The sequence below is a fragment of the Lynx rufus genome, unplaced genomic scaffold (assembly GCF_022079265.1).
Source record: "Lynx rufus isolate CCGP_SWC_20201006 ecotype Redwood Valley unplaced genomic scaffold, mLynRuf1.p SCAF_13, whole genome shotgun sequence".
NCBI lineage: Eukaryota > Metazoa > Chordata > Mammalia > Carnivora > Felidae > Lynx > Lynx rufus.
Genome location: NW_025814827.1, coordinates 48,058,098 through 48,084,704, shown reverse-complemented (window position 1 = coordinate 48,084,704; position 26,607 = coordinate 48,058,098). Strand labels below are relative to the sequence as shown.

Below are 26,607 nucleotides of genomic sequence, written 5' to 3'. Positions count from 1 at the left end.
AGAAATGTTTTCTGAAGCTGTTTATTATATGAAAAATGCATATTAGTTGACTAAAATGATTGTGTACTATACTTACACTGTCTCTTCTCTCAGACTTTATTAAGACTTTTTTCATTAAATAACACACTTTATTTGAAAAATTATAAATTAAAGAAAAAATATTTGATTTGTGCCAAAGTTGAAGGGTAGGTGTTAGGTTTAGCATTGAAAACAATAAGAGTTATTAACTATAACTAGTACAACTTAAATCTATGAAGAGTTATTATGCAAAGGGTGATTATCTTTTCACATAGCATTAATAGTCCTTGACGATTACCAGGAATGATTAGGAGTTCTCTTACGTTGTATATCTTTATATACAGATTACAAAAATTATGGAAAGGGGTTAAATGAATGCTTCTAACCATAGTCATTCCATTACAAGCTTCTAAGTTAGTTTGCTATGCTGTAGATAGTGTGTTCTTCACACCCAATGGTGGGAATCAGAGGATCTGCCTGAGAGCAAGTTAAGAATTGCTACTGAAAGCACCTAATTTATGTTTGCATAATACACCTTATGGTAAATACCAGCCTATTTGACCTTCCGAAGTCCCTTTTGAAGGTACAATTTCAAATTAAGATATATTCCTGTTTATGGAAAATCTAGTGCTTTACAGTTACTCAGATTGAAAAAAAAGTGGTATACTTCAGGGAAAAAGAATGAAATAGTCACTCTGTAATGTCGTTTATTTTACATCCCATACATGACTCGGGCATTGGCTCATGAGTAGGCAGATTTGCAATTATCTGTCTTTCTGGACTACCTACTAGGTAAAGGTGTTTTATTTATTTCATCAACGTTTTTCTTACAGTCATAGCTGTAGTAATTCTTACACCACAGCGTGTTCTCAAGACAGCACATTATACATGCATTTATATAACCAAAGCATTTAATGCTCTGTACTCTGGAATGTGTATTAGTCTTCTTGCTCTGTGTGTGTGTGTGCGCACGCGCACACGCACACGCACGTACAGTTCAATAGAATTTTTTGTAATCTTTCAAATAAAGCCATATAAAAGGGGTAGTTATCAAGTTTATTTTCAATATTTTACTTTTTAAAATGCTTAGAAATTGGAAGCATGTGAATGTCTTTGCATGTTCTTTCAGATAAGAGTAGTTTTGCCAGATTAGACAGTTTGACTCCTATTCACTATAGAATAAATAATTATTTCTCATTTTTGACTTTTCTAATTTATCTTTGATTAAGGAATATCCTAGGAGATAATAAGTTGATCATTTTCATCTTTTCTTCTAAACCTAATACCTTTATAATTCATTTTATTAAGTGTTTGGTTCAGCTATTGTTTTTTTCTTGTATTAGATGATACTATTTTTTTAAGATACTCTTTAAAAATATTTTGGAAAAGGAAATGCTCTATTTTATTAACTAACTGCAATTTGTTTTGAGCCAAGTAATAGAAGTTACAAAATTAATGTTTTTATTTATGATTTATTAAATATTAGAAGTGAACTACTTCAATCCATATTTAGGGAAAGAGCTTAGTTTTGTGACTAATAATACAGTTTGTTAAATTACAGGCATTCTTCTGTAGCCTTTTATGTTAATATTTGTTTATCTCCAGTGTTAATTAAGAATAATTTGTGAAATATTCATATTCTTAACGATAGTCACTTGTGATAGTAAATTATCAAACTTTACTAGTATGTTACTGAAATGAAAACACATATTATCTTTAAAAAAAAAAGTACTGGCTTCAGAAAAATTGTTGGTAAAATCAAATATAAGCAGTGTTGTATTAGGATGATTGGTAAATATAAAATACCTGTAAGCACCTGTATTTGACTTCAAAGTAGCTTAAATCAGGTAAAAAATATTGCACATCAAGCTTTTAAACTAAATAATAACATTTAATTTTAATGGTAAAAATGGCTTAATCAAAAATTTGAAAAAACAAAATTAAAAGTCCAAATTATGCAAGTTTTTAAAATTCATCTATTTACAGAAGTTTAAGTGGAGACTGATTTTTCAAACATAGTTCAGATGTTTACTTCTGAAAATATCTAATTAGTTTGGTTATATCATAGCATATTAAATCAATCCATGAATAAACTCAGAATTTAAAAAATTTTTAAATTCTAACATTAACATTCTGGTTTTCCTAGATAGGTATTTATTTTAATTACATGATTCTTATTTAAAACTATGACTTTAAGTTTCCTTATTTTAAAATTTAAAAGTATTTTCTAAGTCTCCTTTCTATCATTTCTCAACTACTTGTATAATATAAATTTAAATATTTAGTAGTCTTTATGATAGATGCTACCTGACTGTAAGCTTCATAAGAGGGAGATCTAATTCTTTTTATTGACTTCTATAAAATCCCCAACATCTGCACCAGTACCTGGCACACCATAGGCACTGAATAAATAACTGTGCAGTGAGTACCAAGAAATATATTAAAACTATTTTAAACATGTTGTTTATTCTACTTTTACATAATTTGTTTATTCAGCAGTTTAATTTGGAAGTAACTTTTTTATTTCCTTTTATTACACTGCTTTTAAAATATTAAAATAAGACAAAGTTTACCTGGTAGGGGGAAAAAATGTCACCTGAAATTCAGTCTCTGTTATTCCCTTCATTTCAGTTTTACCTGCATATAATTTTACACTACTTAATCCAAACTCCACATACACATTTACATATATTTTAGAATTTTGTGTTGTTTTCCACATCATTTTATAATACCATGTAGTGCCTGTACACTGTTCTTTGTATATGATATTTTCCGTGTTCTGGGTTATTTTCCAGAAGGATCACAAAAGGAAAGATAGACACTAAGGCAAAGCTTATGTTCATTTTATAACTTAATGTATTCTCCATAGTGATTTCCAAGAGGTAATATATACTACTACACATTTTTTAAAGGAAAGAGATTAAGGGGTGCCTGAATGGCTCAGTCGGTTGAGCATCCAACTTCAGCTCAGGTCATGAACTCACGGTTTGTGAGTTCAAGCTCCATGTCAGGCTCTATGTTGACCTCTCAGAGCCTGGAGTCTGCTTTAGATTCTGTGACTCCCTATCTCTCTGCCCCTCCCCGACTCGCTTGCACTCTCTCTCAAAAGTAAATAAACATTAAAATTAAAAAAAAAAAGATTAATAGTTAGACCATTACCTCATGTACATTTGGTTCACTTTTTTTTAAGTGATTAATTTTGCTGCTCTATTTTAAATATCTGATTGATTTTAGCAGTTTTTATTTTCTTATCAAAGTTCTTTACTGTTCACTATTTAATGAGTTTTTTCACTTTTACCTTCCCGTAAATTACCTTATCCATTTCTATTGCTTTAAATAACCTCAAATTTCCTATGATCACCAGACCTATAGCCAATCACCTACTTGCTGTCATCACTTAGATGTCTCATGAGGATTTCAAACTTAAAATTTCCAAAGTAGAATTCTTGATTCCCTCTATCCTTATCTTTCATACCTTTTCATCATCCACGTCTGTGAACACAACCCCTCCTTTAATGTTCATAGCTATTTTTCACTTTTTAAATTGACATTACAGCTTTTAAAATATTAAATTAAAAGCATTAGTTTTCATATTAAAAGCCCAAATATTTCAAGTACATTTTTTCACTAATTGGAATTAAGAATTCTGAACATATATCTTATTATGTAAACTCTAAAACAGTTTGTCTAAGAAGATATGTTTTAAAATAATAATAGTAATAATAATAATGATTTCTAAGAGGTTTTTGATAATTTGACATGTAGATGATGTTGACAAATGGGAGTTCAAGAAATTTAACCTCATTTTAGTAAAATATGGTTTAGTAAGCATTAAGAAGACAATACTGCAAGTTATTTTCATTTGTAAATAATAGGCTGCCCTAAAATAGTTTATTATTTACAACTTTTATGGTTTCTTTATAGTTGTTTGACTTCTGGAATTTTTCTTTTTTGACGTAATTATGTCTAGACCATTTAGCATCTCAATAGGAATCATTTAAAGTGCTTTTCTTTTCCTATAAAAAATGATTTTTCCTATTTTTCTTATACCTAAGTGTATCCCTGTCTGGAATGTGATGTGATGTGTCTTTAACATAGGCAGCAGTCATCAAAAGGAAAAGAAAAAAAAAACCAAACAAGCTAACTTTGAATAATGCTTCAAGGGGCAAAGTGAAAAAAATGTATGAAGTAAAAATATAGTGAAGTTAAACTTTATTTGCCTTTAGAAATTTCATGGGGATTATCATTCAGTTTTTGTCTTCTTCCAAGGGTACACACAAGAAAAGAGGTGTATTGTCTGTCATTCTCTCTCATATCTTACATCCGCAAGGGGAAATAGAGTATGGCTCTTTGAAAGAAGATATAAAATGAAGTATAAACTTTTAATTATTCTGAGGTAAAAATGTAATTACTTGAACCAAGGCAAAGAGGTAGGAGGTAATTGCACCAGTTATGAATTGTGATTATGACTCAGTAGAAACTGTCATTTGAGTCATGTTGTTAATTGATCCAGTTCATCACATAATCAAGGAAATGCTAATATATTTGTATTCTGGACTTTTAGAACCAATCTGACTATATTTTGATAGCTAAGGAAGCCTAGCCACAAAACCTTAGTGGGTAAGGGGTAACAAACTATGAAGTATCATAGGAAAAACATAATATATATCAATGAACATTTAAGAAAAGGCATGTAGTGCATATTTAATCATTTAGTTCTTAAAATGTTAGTGATTTTTTTCTCAAGTTTTTATTTAAATTTCAGTTGTTAACATACAGTGTAATATTAGTTTTAGGTATACAATATGGTGATTCATCACTTCCATACAGGTTGCTTATTACAGCAAGTACATGCCTTAATCCTCATCACCTGTTTCACCCAACGTCCCCTCTGGTAACCATCAGTTTGTTCTCTATAGTTAAGAGTCTGTTTCTTGGTTTGCCTCCCTATCTCTTTTTTTTTCCCCTTTGCTTGTTTGTTTTATTTCTTAAATTCTGTATATGAGTGAAATCATATGGTATTTGTCCTTCTGACTTATTTTGCTTAGTGTAATACTCACTAGCTCCATCCGTGTCATTGCAAATGGCAAGATTTCATTCTTTTTGATGGCTGAATACCTATACTACATCTTCCTTATCCATTCTTCAGTTGATGGACACTTGGGCTGTTTCCATAATTTGGCTATTGTAGATAATGTTGTTATGAACATAGAGGTGCATGTATCCCTTTGAATTAGTATTTTCGTATTCTTTGGGTAAATAGTAGTGCAATTGCTGGATTGTAGGGTAGTTCTATTTTTAACTTCTTGAGGAACCTCCATACTGTTTTCTACAGTGGCTGCACAAGTTTTCATTACCACCAACAGTGCAAAAGGATTCCCCTTTCTTCTCTTTCTCGCCAACATCTATTGTTTCTTGTGTTGTTGATTTTAACCACTCTGACCAGGTGTGAGGTTATCTTTCTTTTTTCTTAAGTTTATTCATTTATTTTGAGAGAGAGAGAAAGAGAGAGAGAGAGAGAGAGAGAGAGAGAGAGAGAGAGAGAGATCATGAGCGGGAGAGGGGCAGAGAGAGAGGGAGAGAGAGAATCCCAAGCAGACTGCACTGTCAGCGAAGAGCCTGACACAGGGCTCGATCTCAGGAACCTGAGATCATCACCTGAGCCAAAATCAAGAGTCAGATGCTTGACCAACTGAGCTACCCAGGAACCCTGAGGTGATATTTCATTGTAGTTTTGATTTGTATTTCCCTGATGATCAAAGATGTTGAGCATCTTTTCAGGTGTCTGTTGACCATCTGTGTTTTTTCTTTGGAAAATTGTCTGTTCATGTCTTCTGTCCATTTTTTTAAATTGGAATTTGTTTTTCAGGGTTGAGTTTTATGAGTTATTTATATATTTTGGATACTAACCTTTTATCAGGTTAGTATAACCAGGTTAGTATATTTGCCATTTGCAAATACCTTCTCCCATTCTGTAGTTTGCCTTACAGTTTTGTCAATTGTTCTCCCTACCATGCAGAAGCTTTTTATTTTGATGAGGTCCCAGTAGTTTATTTTGGTTTTGTTTCCCTTGCCTCCAGAGACATACCTAGAAAGAAAGTACTACAGCCAATGTCAGAGAACACAGTGCCTGTGTTCTTCTGTATGATTTACATGGTTTCTTACCTCACATTTAGGTCATTAATCCATTTTTAACACAAAATGTAAAAAAGTGGTTTTTTACTTAACTGCAAAAAGTGGTCCAGTTTTTTTTGCATGTTGATGTCCACTTTTTGCAACACCATTTGTATAAAGTACCAAAACTGAAACAGGAAGAAATAGAAAACTTGAATAGACCAATAACCAGCAAAGAAATTGAATAAGTATAATAAAAAAATAAATAAACAAGAACCTCCCAACAAACAGAAATCCAAGGCCAGATGGCTTCACAGGCATAGTCTACCAAGCATTTATTTTTTTTTTGAGGTTTGTGTAGTTCTTTTTTTTTATATATATATATATGAAATTTATTGACAAATTGGTTTCCATACAACACCCAGTGCTCATCCCAAAAGGTGCCCTCCTCAATACCCATCACCCACCATCCCCTCCCTCCCACCCCCCATCAACCCTCAGTTTGTTCTCAGTTTTTAACAGTCTCTTATGCTTTGGCTCTGTCCCACTCTAACCTCTTTTTTTTTTTTTCCTTCCCCTCCCCCATGGGTTCCTGTTAAGTTTCTCAGGATCCACATAAGAGTGAAACCATATGGTATCTGTCTTTCTCTGTATGGCTTATTTCACTTAGCATCACACTCTCCAGTTCCATCCACGTTGCTACAAAAGGCCATATTTCATTTTTTCTCATTGCCACATAGTATTCCATTGTGTATATATAGCACAATTTCTTTATCCATTCATCAGTTGATGGACATTTAGGCTCTTTCCATAATTTGGCTATTGTTGAGAGTGCTGCTATTTAAAGAAGAGTTAATACCTGTTCTTAAACTATTCTAAAAATAGAAAAGGAAGAAAAACTTCCACATTCATTCTATGAAGCCAGCATTACTCTGATACCAAAACCAGATAAAAACTCCACTAAAAAAGAAAACTACAATCCCATATCTCTGATGAACATAGATGAAAAATCCTCCACAAAATACTAGCAAACCAAATCCAACAATACATTAAAAAATCATTTAACTGCAATCAAGTGAGATTTATTCCTGGGATGTAAGTGTGGTTCAATATTTGCAAATCAATCAATGTGATACACCACATTAATAAAAGAAAGGGTAAGAACCATATGATCATTTCCTCAGATGCAGAAAAAGCATTTGACACAGTACAACATCCATTCATAATGTTAGTAACCATAAATCTATGAGAGTTACTGATTTCAGTAATTTTGTAAGATTAAAACATCTATGCATTTATCTTTTTGTGTATTTTAGTATGTTTGCCATATAATCTTTGAATATTTTTTTAGTCTTGAGGTATTTTTTTTTACACATATCATCCCATGAATTGACAGGGAATGGGTTCCAGCAGCTCAGGCTCCTTTCCATTGGTTCTCAAAAAGTGTGATTCTCTGGGTGAGACAGGCTGGCACTTCAGGTGAACCCAAGTACCTTTCTCTTTGACTACCTTCTTTTTCTTACCATTTTTCTTAACACACTTCAGGAAGCTATCTCAGCTCTTTGAGTGGTTTATATGCTCAATATGTACATTAATTCTCTTGGCAAGGATCTTGCCCTTGTTTGTGCACAACAGTGCCAACAGTACTGTTGTAACATTGTAGACTCTTCCAGTTTTGCCATGGTAACATTTGTGGGGAATTCCTTTTAGAACAGTGCCCATTCCCTTGATGTCCATAATGTCACCTTTCTTGTAGATTCACATGTATGTGGCCAAAGGAACAATTCCATGTTTTCTAAAAGTTCTAGAGAACACATAACAGGCACTTCTCCTCTTTCCCTTTGTGTTGATCATTTTGGTGAATTACTAATATATGATGGTTCCAGTTGAAAGGATCATCTTTGAATTTTGGATTTTAGAGGTGGTAAAGTTATTCTTGTTTTAAGAACCGGATGTCTTATTTTTACACACACACATACACACATACACACAATTGCATGGCCATGATGGAATCTTTTAAATAGTTTATTATTTGGTTCTTATTAATCTATATTTTACTTTTTGGTTTTATCTTTTAAACAGTTATCCAACTGATCATGTCAATTAAGTGCAAATAATAAATCCAAAACTAAATAAGATAATGGCTTTCTGAAAATATAATTTTGTGAGAGAGATAAATATCTGTTGCATGCTAATATAAGCCAGCATAGAATAAGTAACATAATAAGAAATACAGAGAAGTATTTGACACTTCTTTAGAGAACCAGGATTGAGTTTACAAGCGCTATTGCATTTGAACTGCTCTTACAGGACATATAAGATTTAAGGAGGCAAAAATATGCATTCTCAAGTAAAGAACAGTGTGGGAATATAGGTATATAACATTTCAGTCAGTTGGGACAAATGAATAAACAATAAGCAAAGACATGGAAAAACAATGAATATAGAGTATATCCAAGAATTAGAAGGTAAAGTTTGGATTCAGCATAGCATACCAGTCTTAAAAGAAGCATTTCAGAGAGAAAAAAAATCAATAGTACATAACAGGATGTAGACATCTAGGGAGCAAGAAAAGGCACAGATGGCTCCTGGGTTTCAAACCTGGTGTTGGTAGTGGTGGGGAAAAAGAGGGTGAAGATATCTAAGAAAAGACAGCATGGCATTTACAGTGATACTATGCATGTTTATGAAAACTGTATTGCCTTTGATTTGATTATCAAAAGTGGGAAGATAAAACAGACTACTAGAAAGTTAGAAGAGTTGCTTTTTTTTATTTCAATATTTTGTATTCATGTAGCAGTCCTGTACATATTTTGTCAAATCCACACTTTTCAGAAGGCAGTTATTAATCAGTATAAAATCTATAATCAAAGGAAAAGATGTTTTCAATTTACTTTAGTCAGCAATTCAAGATAGATCCCCAAATAACACATGCATCTTCATTGAACACTACTAAATGCTGCCTCAGCAGCCAAAGGTGTACATTACGGAAATGAAAGAGATTTATTCTTTTAGATCATGTAGGGTATATCTTGGTAATGTCTTGATTTTTAAAGCATCAAGACATACAACAAAATGTACTATTTCTTTTAGATAGGCAAATAATATATGATATAGTAAGAGTGTAAAAGTTTCTAATATACCAGTTGGCTTGTTCTAAATTATAGAAATCCCACTCAAAGTGGCTTAAAAAAGGGAATTACATTGATCTGGGCAGGCTTTAGACATGGTTAGATTCAGATGCCAGAATGCTGTCAGAAATTTTCTCTCTCCATTTCTGGAGTTTCCTTTTATCTCGGTTAACTTTATTTTTCAGTCAGGTTTTTTCTCTTTCCATATGGTGGCAAGATACTACTGTCAGGCTTATGCTCTGCTATATTAGAAATACAACTATCTCTGTCCCATCAGTTTTACCAGATTCTCAGGTTAACTCTTACTGGGCCATCCTGGATCATGTTCTTAATCCCAAATCAGTACCTGCCAGGGGTGTGGGAATTTTGATGTGTCAGGCTTTGTTGTGTTTCCACTGCTAGAGCATTGGAAAGTTGTCAGCCTTACCTGAAGCACATGTGCTAAGAATGAGAAAGGGTGCCTCCAAAAGAAAACTGGGGTCTGTTGCCAGAAGAAGGAAGATCAGATGTTGGATGGATGAGTGAGCGAATGAACGAATGAATGAATGAAAAGTATCCACTATTGATAGTCATTGCTTTACCAATGTAAGTCCATGCATATGTGCTATATAATATGGCAGCCCTAAATAAAATAGTACATACTATTCATTGAGATATCTTAAATTATAATGGACCTTGTTTTGCATGTATATTAAGGTATGGCTTTATGAAATAGGTAATTTTCCTGCCGTGATGATGAAATGTGACTACAGACACTCTCATTGTTTTATAAAACCATGATGAGTTACAGGTCTTATTTAGCAAAGGGGTAAATTTGTTTAATACTTATTTTTAATCAGAAACATATCAACATTAAAACCTACCTATTTAGTGGTTTTGATACTGGATTCCAATAGAGGTTCTTCTTTGGCTGCACATAGAGAAATAGTCACTTAATTACTTTTTTTTTCCCCTGAAAAGCAGTTGATGCTAGTAAAATTAGTATAATTATATTGTTAATCTTATCTCATGTTTATTTGATAATACATAATTATAAGTCTAGGAATAGGGAAAATTTAAGTAAAGATTTTTTTCTTTAAAAACAATACTTAAGCACACGATTACTATTCACATAGGTTTAGGTTCGAATGGGAGCTCTCCAACACAGAGATAACAGAGAGCAACCTTATGGGAATGTCTGATAATAGAGAATAGGATTCTTTTTTTTTAATATGAAATTTATTGTCAAATTGGTTCCCATACAACACCCAGTGCTCATCCCAACAGATGCCCTCCTCAATACCCATCACCCACCATCCCCTCCCTCCCACCCCCCATCAACCCTCAGTTTGTTCTCAGTTTTTAAGTCTCTTATGTTTTGGCTCCCTCCCTCTCTAACCTTTTTTTTTTTTTCCTTCGCCTCCCCCATGGTCTTCTGTTAAGTTTCTCAGGATCCACATAAGAGTGAAAACATATGGTATCTGTCTTTCTCTGTATGACTTATTTCACTTGGCATAACACTCTCCCGTTCCATCCACATTGCTACAAAAGGCCATATTTCATTCTTTCTCATTGCCATGTAGTATTCCATTGTATATATAAACCACAATGTCTTTATCCATTAATCAGTTGATGGACATTTAGGCTCTTTCCATAATTTGGCTATTGTTGAAAGTGCTGCTATAAACATTAGGGTACAAGGGCCCCTATGCATCAGCACTCCTGTATCCCTTGGGTAAATTCCTAGCAGTGCAATTTCTGGGTCATAGGGTAGATCTGAGAATAGGATTCTTATAGTACAAAAAATGTGAAAGACATTTAGATAAATATAATCACTGTCTCTCAGAGGTTTTCTTACTTACTCCTTCTCCTTCCAGTTAGGCTTTGTGTCTACTTTGTACTCTTCATGCCCTTATATACCAGCACTTTTAAGACTTCACTGCACTGTTGCATTTACACATCTTTTTTCTACAACTAATCTATAATTTCCTTACAGGTAGGAGCACTGTCATATATATCCTTTATCTCTAACTCCCAACACAGGACCTGGGCCACTCAGTATTCCATAAAAGATTGAATTGATGGTAGCAAGTCTAGAGTATAGTTCTGAAAACTGATTTATAACTGTCAACATTATGTCTGATTTAGTTGGTATATGTTACACCAAATGACTTGTGTGCTGTCTAGGACCCAGTTTTATTATTATTATTGTTATTCTCAATTCTTTAGAAATAAGTATAGAGGGCCATCTCGGTGGCTCAGTAGGTTCAGCATTCGACCTTGGCTCAGGTCGTGATCTCGCAGTTCGTGAGTTTGAGCCACCATCAGGCTCTGTGCTGACAGCTCAGAGCCTGGATCCTGCTTTGGATTCTGTGTCTCCCTCTCTCTCTGCTCCTCTCCCACTCGTGCCCTATCTCTCTCTCTCTCTAAAAAGTAAACATTAAAAAAAAAAGATTTAGAGATAAGTATGCATATACATATGTGAGTCAGTATTGCAAATGCTATCAATGCACAGACTTTTTCATTGGTAAATGCTATATTCCTATATCTAAGAAATAAACAAGTAGACCATCTTACATAATTTTCCACCCTCCTTTTCTCTTCCCTACCCTACCAAGTATTCAGTAGCCTGCTATCTCCAGGCTTCCACATTAATGCCTCACTTCTTGGCTCTGGCCTGACACATAAAATGGCACTAGAACATTACTTTTCTGAGACACTATGCAAATGGATTCATTTTTCTTTTTGTCTCAACTTCTCATTTTCAGAGTGTGTTTCTTGTTAGTGTCCATATTAAGTGTGCAAATAGATACATACATATTTTTTAATTCTTCAAGAAAAAAAGTATAAATCTGAGAGGTTTTTTTTTTAAAGGTTCCACATCTTTTAAAAATTTTATGTATGTATGTATGTATGTATGTATTTTATTTATTTATTTTGAGAGAAAGAGAGAGCATATAGGGGAGGGGCAGAGGGAGACAGGGACAGAGAGAGAAAGAATCCCAAGCAGACTCTGCACTGTCAGCGCAGAGCCCCAGGTGGGGCTCAAACTCATGAACCATGAGATCATGATCTGAGCCAAAACCAAGAGTCAGACGTTTAACTGACTGAGTCACTCAGGAGCCCCATGAGAGCTTTTTCATTTTCTTGGGTCAAAAACAAAAGTTGGGTGACATGTTCCTTTGGCTAGGCTATTCAGTATTTATATTTTTTTATTTGGAATTTAATAATTTTTTATATTTATATTTTCCTTAATTTTTTAATTTAATTTCTAAGATCAGTAATCTTATGTAGAATTATTACTATCTAAAATTAAGGACTGCTACTACTAATATTAATATGCAATCATTAATACTTTCTCTTAAATCATAACACACCCTTATTAAGTTATATGTGGACAGATGTAAGTTCTACCAACAAAATTTGGGGACCACATCACTATTTGATAAAATAGCAATTATGGCTGACAGTATTTTATATAAGATAATTTCAAATAGTTAAAACTAAAATCCAGGGAATAGTACTTATTACATAAAGATGACTTTATTTGTGTGTGTGTGTGTGTGTGTGTGTGTGTGTGTGTGTGTGTGTCTAATTTGTATTGGAAGGATATCTTTAATATAAAGATAGATGGGATGGTGTCATTTTTCAGTTTACAAAGAGACAGATATTTTGCAAGATGTTTACTTTTATGAAAGGTTTACACACCATTTCTGAACTATGCGTTATTTCAGCATCTTTGAATATTGAAAAGAAAGAAAAATGACTAATGGGACAAATAAAAGAAAGGACAGACTAATGTGCAATAATGAAAGTACTTTGCACACATCTGCAAGTTCTTTTGGAAGAATAGAACAGTAAATATAGTAGAAGACTGGTGGACTGGTGTGCAGTGTAGTAGAAATTAGTATTACCTTTCCACATCTCATAGAAGCGTAAGGTGATTTTAAGATATTTTAAATTTATATATTTCATTACTTTATATTGACAGTGTGTAGAACAGTTCCCATAGTTAAACTTTCATGTGCTCGTCTCTTCTTGGGTTATAATCATGCAGGTAATTACTATGCTGGGCAAAACAAAAGTGATATTAGAATTTAAACTAATTGAAGAACAGCTCTTTTGAAAGTTTTGGTTAATTAATATATTTTTCTTTGCAAAAATTGTGTTAAAACATAAAAATTATGTTAAAACACTACATTTTGCCAGTATATAAATGTTTTCAACTGTATAAAAAATGTTCTGATTTTGAAAAGAAGTACTTATTTGTAAAATATCATATTTAACATTCACATATTTAAACCCTTAAAAGTACATTTTCTCAATACTTCATGTGCACAGTAAAATAGAAGGATGATTCTAATTCATCTTTATAATTAATATAAGGGGTAATCATGGTTTAACTTTCTAATTATAATACTAACATACTATATAGCATTTCAAACATATGTTTCTATAAAAAAGGTCTGTGAACAAAATTAACAAATTAACATGTTTTAAAAAATTATTTCTCTGTCTACCTCTTGAAATCCGATGCACTTAATCGGGGATATGAAGGATATATTTGATATTTCTAAAAAATGTTTCTAGACAGTTTAGGTTGTTTCCATTTAAAATGAAATTATTTTATACACAAAGTGGAATGAAACAACATCCTGTTCCTATCAATTATAGGTGTGGAAAAGAAAAGTGCGTGAATGTACATGCGTGTTAATACATGTAAACATATTTATGAGATGACCCAGTCTGGAATTCGAATTTATACTTTCACTGCCTGCTACCTTCAAGAGCAAAATTGCATGGCTGTTATTTCTTTAAAATATTTGTCTTAAAGAGAGCATGGCAATACTTGCTAAAAACTAGCTGGTGAAATATTTCATAGAATATCTCAACTAATTCCTGTTCATTTTTCAATAAATTATTTCAACCTGCCCATTTTAATATCTAGAACGGGGAAGGTGGTTCCTTTAGCGCTTTGTCAGCGACACAGCACTCACAGTCTCTGACCTACCCAAGGAGTCATAAAACAACACCATGGGGATCTTTGTGCCACCAAAATAAAAATTTTAATATTTATATTTTAATTTCAGGTGTTATGGTAACTACCCTACTGATTTTATACTTTCTATAATAGTATTTGATTGTACTTAAATAAATCAAACTAGGCTGGGTTTCGTGGGTGGATGTTTCAATACAAATTAGCTAAAATGCCTATACTTCATATGGTCACATTGGATCATTGTAGGTATTCATGTGACTCCAGTAATTTTTCAGTCACCTTTGATAATATGGTTGTAAGCCCTATTTTTTTAAAATGTAGCTATTACTGCCAGAAAGAAAAGTATCTAACTAAAATAGTCATTTTACAAATTTAAGTAGAACAGCCAGGGAATATTCTCAAATAGCCTTCAAGACCTACCTCAAAGTGACTGAAATTTTTCATATTAATTATTTAGAAATATTTGTTATTTTTGTAGTTATATGTTGTGTGTCAGTTTAGACGAAAAATCAAAATACTACTAGTAATTATTGATTTCAGAAAATATTAGTCACGAAACAAGTAAATTTTGAATAACACAAAAATTACTAGGTGATAAGGAACATGAAATTAATTTTTTAATGGACTCAAGCTAGAACTTTACTACTTTTATCTTTACTAACTTTGCATCATAATCCTGCACTCTTTGTTTTTATATGTTTTAGACCAAAGGTATTCTTAAAGCTACAATAGGTGAAGAATATCCACATTATTTTTATTTTGAAGCTATATAAAAATGTTGCCATTGATGTATAGTTATGATACCCTCTTTTTAAAGCATACTAATGTCTTATAAGTTGTACTGCAAAATGCAACAAATCTCAAGGAAAATTCTGTTTAATAATTTTAAACTGAGCATTGCATTTTCTTTTAAAAATTCTGATTTTACAAGATAAGTGTATTAAAATGTGATAAAAGTCACTTTAGAAGTTGTGCTATTTCTGTCTTTCATAAATTATGTTTAAATTAATTTTCACTTATTTTACTTTTGCTAGGATAGCAAAGTAATATAATGTATATGCGCAAAACAGAAGTATTATTTATACGTATTTTTTTTAATTACAGGTAAAGATTATAGTTCCCAACAGCACAGCAGGTCTGATAATAGGGAAGGGAGGTGCTACTGTGAAGGCTATAATGGAGCAGTCAGGGGCTTGGGTGCAGCTTTCCCAGAAACCTGATGGGATCAACTTGCAAGAGAGGGTTGTCACTGTGAGTGGAGAACCTGAACAAAACCGAAAAGCTGTTGAACTTATCATCCAGAAGATACAAGAGGATCCACAGAGTGGCAGCTGTCTCAATATCAGTTATGCCAATGTTACAGGTCCAGTGGCAAATTCCAATCCAACCGGATCTCCTTATGCAAACACTGCTGAAGTGTTACCAACCGCTGCAGCAGCCGCAGGGCTATTAGGACATGCTAACCTTGCTGGCGTTGCAGCCTTTCCAGCAGTTTTATCTGGCTTCACAGGCAATGACCTGGTGGCCATCACCTCTGCACTTAATACTTTAGCCAGCTACGGATATAATCTCAACACATTAGGTTTAGGTCTCAGTCAAGCGGCAGCAACAGGGGCCTTGGCTGCAGCAGCTGCCAGTGCCAACCCAGCAGCAGCAGCAGCCAATTTGTTGGCCACCTATGCCAGTGAAGCCTCAGCCAGTGGCAGCACAGCTGGTGGTACGGCGGGGACATTTGCATTAGGTAGCCTGGCTGCTGCTACTGCTGCAACCAATGGATATTTTGGAGCTGCTTCTCCCCTAGCTGCCAGTGCCATTCTAGGAACAGAAAAATCCACAGATGGATCAAAGGATGTAGTTGAAATAGCAGTGCCAGAAAACTTAGTTGGTGCAATACTTGGCAAAGGAGGGAAAACATTAGTGGAATACCAGGAGTTGACTGGTGCAAGGATACAGATCTCCAAAAAAGGAGAATTCGTACCTGGCACAAGGAATCGGAAGGTAACCATTACTGGAACACCAGCTGCAACACAGGCTGCTCAGTATTTAATTACACAAAGGATCACATATGAGCAAGGAGTTCGGGCTGCCAATCCTCAGAAAGTGGGTTGAGTGCCCCGATTGTACATCAGATTGTTTTAACCCCTCCTTTACCCCATTTTCAAGAAGGATGTACTGTACTTTGCAGAAGTGAAGTTTTTCTGTTATTAATATATAATTATGCAAATGAATGCGACTATGTTGACAATGTGTATATGTAAATAATATGTGTTTTACCAGATGTTTCATAGAAAGAATTTTTTCTTGATCTGTTTTGTTCTCTATACTTTGCTTGTGTATATTTGTCAGAGGTGTTTCTAGTGTAAGATTTAAGCCTGCCATTTTACCAGCATTATTGTAGTTTAATGATTGAATGTAGACAGGGATATGCGTATAGTTTTCAGTATTAGTTCTAGATAACACTAAATTAACTACTGTTAGGTTGAGTATGGTGGGGTCAGTGACCTAAAATGGAGTGAGGCCAAAGCACTGTCATGTAAGTCTTACTTCCTGCTTAGGGCACAGTGAAGTAGGAAACAATATTTTGAAAATAAGTTTTAAATTTAAAATGATCAAAAAGCAATATAGTTGCATAAAAGCACTGTAAAATATTTAAAAGGTTAAAACTGTGGAAAATTATATTGGTAAGTTTACAGATCAATAAAAGCACCTGTTCTCCATCTGAACTAGACAATGGAAATAATGCTGCATGCTGGCCATGGCCCATTCTTCATCATTTGTAAGTTCAACAAAAGTTCTCACATGGAGTCCCACCTCTTCAGAGGTTTGTACATTTGTTTTTAAGCACTGAATTCACTACTGATCCCATCGCCTGGCCAGTAGAACAGTCATTACTCCATTAACATCCTCACTGTTTAGACACATAACTGTGGTACAGTGTATTGGAAATTTTATAAACAAAAGTGAAAGTGCCAACAAATTATTGATAGCTGATAATGTTTCATTATCTGCAACTGCTTGATAAGTATGTTGCATTTTAAGAGCTTATAATTGTGTATAATTTGTTAACACTAGAAACCTATTAGTATTGTGAATGTAGATTTTACTGTGAAGCTATCTGTGATTTAGCTGTTTGCTCCCATGATGGAGTCTTTGCAGCATGGCGCTAGCAGCCAATGCAGTTTCTAATACTCGGTAATTTGCATGTTTTGTGGAGCATTTTTATGTCACCAACCAGACAGTATTTCCTGCATGCTTATTTAGAAGAGGCAGTTTATCTTGAGAGGTAGTGTGATCTACCTTTGTCAGGCTTTTTGACAGGTCATTTCAAAGTAAGCCTTTGTTCCCAAGACCCAACAACTGTCACCCTCTTCTGTACCTCTCCTGAGTGCCAACTGTCCAGGCCATTTGACACACCATCTGTTAACCTCTGAGTTTGCCCACTCAAGGCCACTCATAGGGGCATCCATCCCCAAGCACCTCCTCATGCTGTGCATGCAGTCTTAAATTCAATGGACAAAAATAAAATGCTGGCTACCTCTGGATCATCTGGCTGAGCAACTGAATTACAAAAGAGAATTACTTCCATCTCAACTTCAACCCATTGATTACGTCCATCCTAGCAAGCTAAATGGCATCCCAGCTGCTCCTTTCTGTGCAACCAATTAAAGAACAATGAGTGTGATGCTCCATGTCTGAATTTCGTCCAGCCTCTCTCTGAACTGTGATCTTTGTCCTCATGAACTTTCCCTTTTGTTCATTGAACTATATGGACTCTTCATTTCATATTGATTTACTGTGCAATTTACTTTTGGACATTGAGAACTTGAAATTATTTCCTGATCCCTTCCCCTTCCACTATTAATAATTCATTTCTGTCAAACTGTAAGAGTAGATTCATTTTTTTTTTAGTTTTTAACATTGGACTGTTATTTCATTTTAGAGTTCTCTATCTCTAAATATTTATTTAGAGAATGATTTTAAAAGGGAATGATATGCTTGTTTAAATGAAAGAGAAAAGCTGTAGTAAACTGTGTTAATTGGTAATGACTATTTATCGTCGATACTCTGTAGCTGTGTAAGTTTTGACAAATAGTGTATCTCGTGGAATCAGTGGTTAGCATTGCCGCTATTATATTTACTCATTTTATCATTATAAATGTGCTTAGTTCATCATGTAGCATCACTTGTCTCCCGTCTCATTTTTTCCTTGCATGTCACAAGTCTCAGATCATTTATAATACATTAACAGTAAATAATATCTATGTAAATTTCTTTCACCATGCTGTCTCAGAGTCAGCAGTGAACAAAGGCGAAGATTGGGGCCCCACTTAGTTGAAAAAGAAAGGAAGTGATCTAGGATGTGTATTAGAAGCATTTCAAATGTTGGGTCTTTAAAATGTTTTGTTCAGTCTTAGCAAATCTTCAACCTTTTATTTCAAAATTCCAGTAGTCCACTGTGGAGCCCATGCATTTCATCTGGAATTAATGTTACTTTGAAGCCAAACCATTTAAACAATTATGTGTATTTTATTAGCTAGTATTGCTGAAAATGCACTCAGTTCAATTTCAATTGTAAATGGGAATTATAAACTTTTGCTAGTTGGCATGGTTATATGTTAGTTAAAACTGAAAGCTAAATTGAAGATATTTACATTTTAATTTTTGGTAACAGATAAGGGTTTGTGTGCATTATGTGTAAATCAGCTTCATGCTGTCTAAAAAGTTATTCTCTGAAATTTATAGACCATGTAGAATTGATTTGTGATGTGATGCTTTAATTTACTGCAAGAAAATTAGTATGGCTTCAAACTGCCACAGGTAGGCATGTAACAATGGCTGTTCAGCTATACTGATCCAAAATGGAGAAAACTGATGATACAAGGGCCAAACATCTTATGAAATGCAACTATTTATAGACTTGTTTTGCTATAGGGAGGCTGGTGAACATGCTGAATACGAATTACCTCAGTTCTGCAGCTTTCTATGTCTTTTTAATGCATTCTGTTTCAGGGTCACTTTCAATCAATATTTCATTTACTTACTGAGATTGAATGGGCGCTCTGAGACACAGTGTGCTGTTTATCATACAGATTGGACACCTCATTCTAGATCCAAGATCTTTTCCTCAACACTGGGAGCTGTCCTTTCAGCACCACAAAATTACTGCTTGAAGTTGCATTGCAGTTTTTATTTTTTTTCCTTTATCACTGGGAGCTTTTCTTTCAGCACCACAACATTGCACCTAGACTTTTTAAACGGCTGCCTTCCTCTTTGCACTGAAGACCAATTTCGTCTGCACTTCCAGTTATTGCTATTACCTGTAGGACTTTCAATCCTACTTCACCTCACCCACCCCACTCCTGAAACAGTTAAATGTATCTATTTCTGTGGAAGTCATTTTCTCATTGAATGATCAGAAACAAAGATAAATTCTAACCTGTAACGGCTCATTTCGACTCATTGCTTACAATAGATCTAAGCTCTTTTTTTCTGCTTATTCGACTCCTTCCAGCTTCCCATCACATCTGTAACAAACTTTTAAAATTATATTGCCACACCACCATGCACAGCCTACCTGCACAGTAGAGATAGATTATTCCATCGTATTCAGATGGTTAACAGAGGTTAGCAAGTCCTGTATTATATATTTATATCGCTTTCTAAGAAAGTGCATATTAATGTTTACTTTAAGAATGTGTAAATGGTGCTATCAAGAATCTGATAAATTTTATCCCAGTTTTTTGTGTACCACTTCTAATGTATGAGATTTATTTTTCTATTGGAAAAAAATAAACAGTATGAAAGCATTAAATTGGTAGATTTTAGTAATTTAACAATGAATGGAATCCCTATGTTACAGGCCCTATCTTTCCTTGGAAATTTTAATGGTGGTAATAGGTTTCAACAAAGGTACTGATAATCACATTTTTTTAATCCATTCTTATATTGCATTCTTAATTCACATGCTGATTCCTCACTGAGTCCTTAAGTAAATTTTACTTACTGTAAGTCTTCTCCAAGAAGGGAATTTTTGCTTTCCAAGGCAGCAATTGAAAGAAATGAAAATATAATTTAATACTATTTACATCACAGACACGATTTGAGACCAGTTACTCTGTTAGTAGGAGAAATTCATCACTCATTAAATACAGGGCAAGCATGGCTATCCATAATAATTTTGGGTGCAATGCAGTCTTAGAAATTTAATGTACACACTTTATTTAAATGATGCAAACAGCCATATGAAATTGCACATGATTAGAAAGCAGAATGAACTCATTTTGCCTCCTGCTTGGTTTCTCATAAACATGAATACATAATATTGTTATGCACTGTTGTTCATAGATGTCTTATTACATAAAGGGTAAGTATCATATTACTTTAACAGATTATTTTTGGAATTCTGCATGTTATTTTTTGTTTCATCAGATATGTGCCCCAATAAAATAACATTTTTTTCCAAAAAAAAATGAAAGTATTAGAAAACTTGTCATGTTAATTTTGAAAAAAATGAAGTGTAGTACATATTACTAGATATCATTCCACTGGTCTATATATTAAAAAAAAACTGTTCTTGAAAATTGAAGCATTACCTTGTGTAATTAATAAAGTAATCAAATCAGATTTGTAAATAAAATATTGTTTAAATCTAAAGTATTCAATATTTTGATTAGATTATTTTTTTAAGGAAAAATATTTAACGTGTATGTGCCGAATTTTTTTTTAAATAGTTTTTTATAATTGCAATGGAAGGGCAATTGTCTCATTACAAGTGGTACAGAAGCCAATACTTGGGTTACCATAGATATATAAACAAGTAAAAACTGTGGAACAAGTTTTAAGCTCATTTTGGAAAAAAAACCAGTTCTGTAGAAATGCATATTTGTATTTGTTTCTCTAATAAATCTGCAAATAGCTTTAAACACAAATTAGTTTTAATTATTTAAATTATGAGTTCTTTTAAGTAATTTAACATCTGTTTTGCCTTACATTTGTGAAAACATTGTTTCATGGAAATTAATAGAGGCTTACTGTGAAAATCAAGGTAGGTCTGCATTTATTTGAAAAGGCCAGGTATTTAGCATTCAGGTATGTTTACCTCCATGAAATAATTAAAGAATTTTTACAAAAAAACTACACTTCTCTACCCCTCCGCAATCACATCAGTTTGGCCACTGCCCCAAACAATTAAAGGCCAATTTGTATCAGCTTTAATTCAGTATCAAAGAAAAGCGCAAAAAAATAAGTGAAATCACACTTTCAAATGGTTGATAATAAAAAGATTATTTGATATAGATAACTGACTTCTTTATATATAGCAATGAAGAAATTTGGACTCTTCTGAACCACAGTGCCTCAATCTTCTTTAATGTGATTTACACATTATGATTGAAATTGCTGTATAAAATATACATATTTCCCTTGAATTGTGACCTTATAATAATTTATGTTGAAAATGTTTTAGGGTAAAATAGTCTCTATTTCTGTTACTAAATAATGTACAGTCCCCATTTTATAGAAACTGCCTTGTAGATGAAAAATATACTAAGTACACACACACACACACACACACACACACACATATATGTATATATTTTAATTGTCCTTCTGCTAGAGCAGAAATGCTAAGCTTTTGATTAAGGACTCAACTGAGTATTCCAATCCTATTGAACTACAAAGAGCATTCAAATTATAATGAAGTCTTTGACTTTACCAATCTGATTTTATTAGGAAAATGTTTTGGGAGATCTGGCTTACAAAAAGTTAAAGCATTTTCTAAGATATTCATTGGCTTAAACAATTTTATAGCTTTTGATCAATAACAAAAATAGTGTTTCTGCCAATATTAAGATGGTGAGTAATTATCTTATTTTTTTCTTGAAAGGAATTATTGTAACCTAAATTTCAAACGAATGACTTCTCAAAATTTCCACACTTTTAGTGTAATATCATTTTTAAAAAATATTACTATATATCAAGTCTTTAGTAGATAAAAAGTAATGTATTAATAATATTTTGATATATTTACCAAAACATCTTGGATAGATTTTATTATTTTAGGTTATTTACATATTTTACATTGCCTATATTAGGATATAAATGCTGAAAATGGCTCGGTTTATGGGAAGACCATATACTTGTAGTGAGACCAATCCATGCTGAAATTGTATTGTAAAATAAACCATTACTTTTGGATTTAAAGCATAGGCAAGAATCTAATTATAATTTTAAAAAATCTTAGCAGGGTACAAATTAACATCTCATTTTAAAACAGAAAAGAAAACAATTTTGAATCTAATAAATTGAAGCCTAATCATATTTTCTAAAAATATCTTAGGATAAAAGGTAATAACTTTCCCCAGTCAATTCTGTACAGAATTTTTGTGGGGTTCAAGTCCTTAGTAAAAAGTATTAATAAATTCACCACTTAGGTAACACAACCCTTAGAAGTATTTAACATTTGTATCTTAACATCAAGATTGTATGTAGTGGTTTTCTTGTGGGGTGGCGGGGGAATGTTTATGAACAATCAAATAGAGGATAGAGGCAATTATCAGGACTATTTGCATTCAAGTTACTTGTTCTATAAAAAACTATTTGGAAGGCTAAATTCTCAACTAGTTTCAATGAGATTTTCCCATTGCTTTGCCAGTAGAAAAAAAACCTTTGAGGTTGAACTTCCTCTGAAGTTTGACTTCATAAATTCTAGAAAATGTTACTTCTATATACACTACAAAGGCTTAATCTAAATTAGAGAACTTTATAAAATTCATTTTTATATTCAGACTCATGAAACATTTTACACATTCTAGCAGATAGCAAAATACAACTATTGTTCATTGTCTTAAGAACACGCTTATAATTTCAAAGCTTTAAATAATCACTGTAGTTATTTCTGAAAATAAGAATTCAGTGAAAATTTAATACCTTTTCTTAGGACTTTTTAAAAAAGTTTTCTTGTAGTTTGTCCTATTTAGGAACTGCTTCATTTAAGATTAGTTAATTGAATAGCTTTAAAAACTATACTTATCATTTATTTCGCATCTCGATTTAATTTTATGCATTAACTTTTACTGGTTAGAATAGTTTTCTCTAGATATTAAAGATAATTAAAAGTTGGATAGGTGATTATAATGATGCCCTTTTTTTAACTTTCTGGAAAGAATAATGGGTACCGATGGATCCAGTCATCATCAGCATGCTAAAATAAATATCTTCTGCACAGCCATTGAATCTGTTAGGTATTAGTTTTCTTGTGGATTTTTTCATTGTGAACGAAGTCAGGTATTCTAAATACATAGCTCAGACAAAAATAGGGGGAAATAGTGAAAGAAGGCAAAGCACTGGAGAACCAGTCTTTTGAAGAGTGGCAGAATAATCAAATCAGAGACCTGAGCCAACCAAGGACACCTCATTCTGAAGCCTTGACATTGCTGAGGCATACAGAGGTTGGTGACAATATAAGATCATCTCTGTTGTGCATTTTCACATTTTGTGGGCTTGTTATATCTTTGGTATTATTTTCAAATTAATACTATATTGATAGGTCTCCTATAAGTGAAAAGCAAAGATAAACACTAATTAAATTACCAATGAAGTGGCATGTGAAATGTAATGATATTGAAAAAACATGTTATTATATTGGTAGTACTGCCCCTATATCTTTATTATATCAAATATTTACAGATTCACACCCACTTTTTGATTATTTTCTTTATTTTTTCATTCATACTTGCATCATGTTTTATACTGACATGAAGAAATCATGGAGAAGTACCTACACCAATTTTTAAACTTTAAGCACAGTATTATATTCAAGAGCACAAAGTTGATAATAAAAAATACAGATACAAAATCCCCATTTTTCTGAATACTAAGTTATAATTCTCAATTGTGATTATATATTCTCTGCATATACTGTATATATACTGATTGTGATTTTGAATTGAGAGTACATTATTTTCACTAACAATATGAATGCCATTACTTGTCTGTCGTAAAATAGTAAGACTGGTGTAATTAATTAGCTTATCATGCCTCTATATCATTTCAAATGTTTAAGAAAAAGAAAGTTACAGTTAAAACATTCATTATGGTATTTTCCTTATTAACACAAGCTCTATTGCCATTAATGATTAAGTATATTTAAAAGGTTGAGCTGCTAAAATTAAATACCAAAGGTATCTACATTTTTTCTCTCAAATATTATTAGAAGTATTTTAATAAATGATTTCCCAATATGTGGTGAGATTATAATAACTGATGTTTATATTATCTTCTGTAATATACATAATATACTTTTATTCTTTAATTCTCACAATATTGGAAGGTATAGGTATTAATTTTATCCCTGTATCCTGGAAAATTGAAGTATATAAACTGTTGAGTCTCGCTCCACTAAGATAAAATTAGTAAATTGAGGATTTATCCCATTATACTGAGAACATAAAGATTTCAAATTTATAAATTAAAATTATAAAGAAAGTTTATTATAATATATTAAATAGTAAGTAACTTTAACACAAGTTGTGTTTTTGTTTCCAAAATGTTTAAATGGTTTGAAACTCAGAACCATAACTTTAATATAAAGCAAAACACACTAGTGAGCATGTTTCCATTTACATTGTATTTTTAGGGCTGTCACAGCACATGTTGTCTCTTTGGGATACTTTGAAAAGTGGAGAAATAAAGCCATAAGCTTTTTGAGAACTAAAGCATTTTTATGGGAATAACACACTTAAGCAGTTGGAATGACATGGCAGAGATATATGGAATTACTTGGGATAAATGTGTATCTCTTTATCTGTCCAATGCATGATTACTTTTGTGGGCCTAGAGAAAATTCATATTATTTCATTTTGAGTGCTCACAAGATGAGATTTACTAAAGGTTCAAAGTTATTTCTAAGTGCTATTGCTGGTCAGCTTTGTTCTTAGAAGTTGAAAATGTTTTCTCACTTGGTGTATTTTTCAATTGAAAGATACAAGTTTTTTCAAACTATTGAAGAATGCACATGATATGCACATGCAAATGCAAATGACGGAAAGTTAAATAATATTGACATGGGTAGTTTATCTTGTAAACCTGTGGGGAAGAAAGTAAATTAATAGTGTATATTCAGAATGTTTTTAAAATTTATTTAGAAAGTGTACATTTTAAAACCAAAAGAAAATTAATTCACATTAATATTAACTTGAATAAATAGTACCTATCTGGAAAAATAAATGACCTCATATGGAATTTATATCTCAATTTCTTTCAAGATTCATGAGAGTACTAATACTTTGTTTCTTGACAGTTCTGTTGGTGATCTAAATTTTCAAGTATTTATTTATAAGAAGCATTTTGTCATATTTTTAAAATTTATTATACTACATTTATTTATTGTACTAAATTATAAAGATTATTGTTTAAAAATAATTATTAATATGTTCTTATAAATAAAAAGTTATGTGTTATAAAAAATTTAGAAATGACATTTATGAGTAAGATCTAAAGGAAATTTTTAAAAATTCTGCAATAATAATTCTCAGTCTGTCATTTGTTGTCCTTTATCTTTCTGAGATGCAGGAAAGTTAAAAATATATGGCAATATCCATATCTGGTATAACTTATCATTAATAGTTTATCATTTTTTTCCAGTCTCCTCGACAGTCAAATAATTCTTTATATACTTCATCTTTCCTTATTTATTTATCTTTTTTTTTTAATTTTTTTTTTCAACGTTTATTTATTTTTGGGACAGAGAGAGACAGAGCATGAACGGGGGAGGGGCAGAGAGAGAGGGAGACACAGAATCGGAAACAGGCTCCAGGCTCTGAGCCATCAGCCCAGAGCCCGACGCGGGGCTCGAACTCACGGACCGCGAGATCGTGACCTGGCTGAAGTCGGACGCTTAACCGACTGCGCCACCCAGGCGCCCCTTCTTATTTATTTATCAAAACAGTTGTGAGAATCCAATTAACTCTGTCATAGCCAACTTGATCATCACATTTAACAAATCCAGAGATACTTATTTCTTTGTAGGATAATTGCAACACTTAAAATTCTAAGTCCTAGAAATGCTGAACTATTTGAAAAGGATTATTTTGATATCACATTCCTTATACCAAGTGGGTTTTTTTTTTAATTTCTAAAAATTAGAATTAATGTTTCCTAACTTTTTCATCAAATGGTGCTGTTTTCCTGTTAGGAAGTAACCTTTGTATATTCACTATTAATAATATATTTATTTTCTTAGGTCTTCAGGAAGAGCAAAAGTATATAATCACTGAAAATGCTTCTTATAAACATTCTGTTTGCCTTACACTTTAAAGTGATAGCCAAAATTTTAGGATTAGTGTGGCCATTCAGTCATAGGATAAT

The 26,607-nt window shown here is 32.7% G+C and overlaps 1 protein-coding gene across 5 annotated transcripts in view; it reads left to right on the top strand.

Moving 5' to 3' along the window:
* The window catches only part of NOVA1 (NOVA alternative splicing regulator 1), a 148,905-nt gene extending 132,555 nt beyond the window's left edge, over positions 1 to 16,350 (top strand). For all 5 annotated transcript variants that reach the window (XM_047074628.1, XM_047074629.1, XM_047074627.1 and 2 more), the window contains one exon: positions 15,346 to 16,350. In XM_047074628.1, coding sequence (XP_046930584.1) covers positions 15,346 to 16,350 — 1,005 coding nt within the window. The remainder of the gene's footprint in view (positions 1 to 15,345) is intronic.
* The last annotated feature ends 10,257 nt before the right edge of the window (positions 16,351 to 26,607 follow it).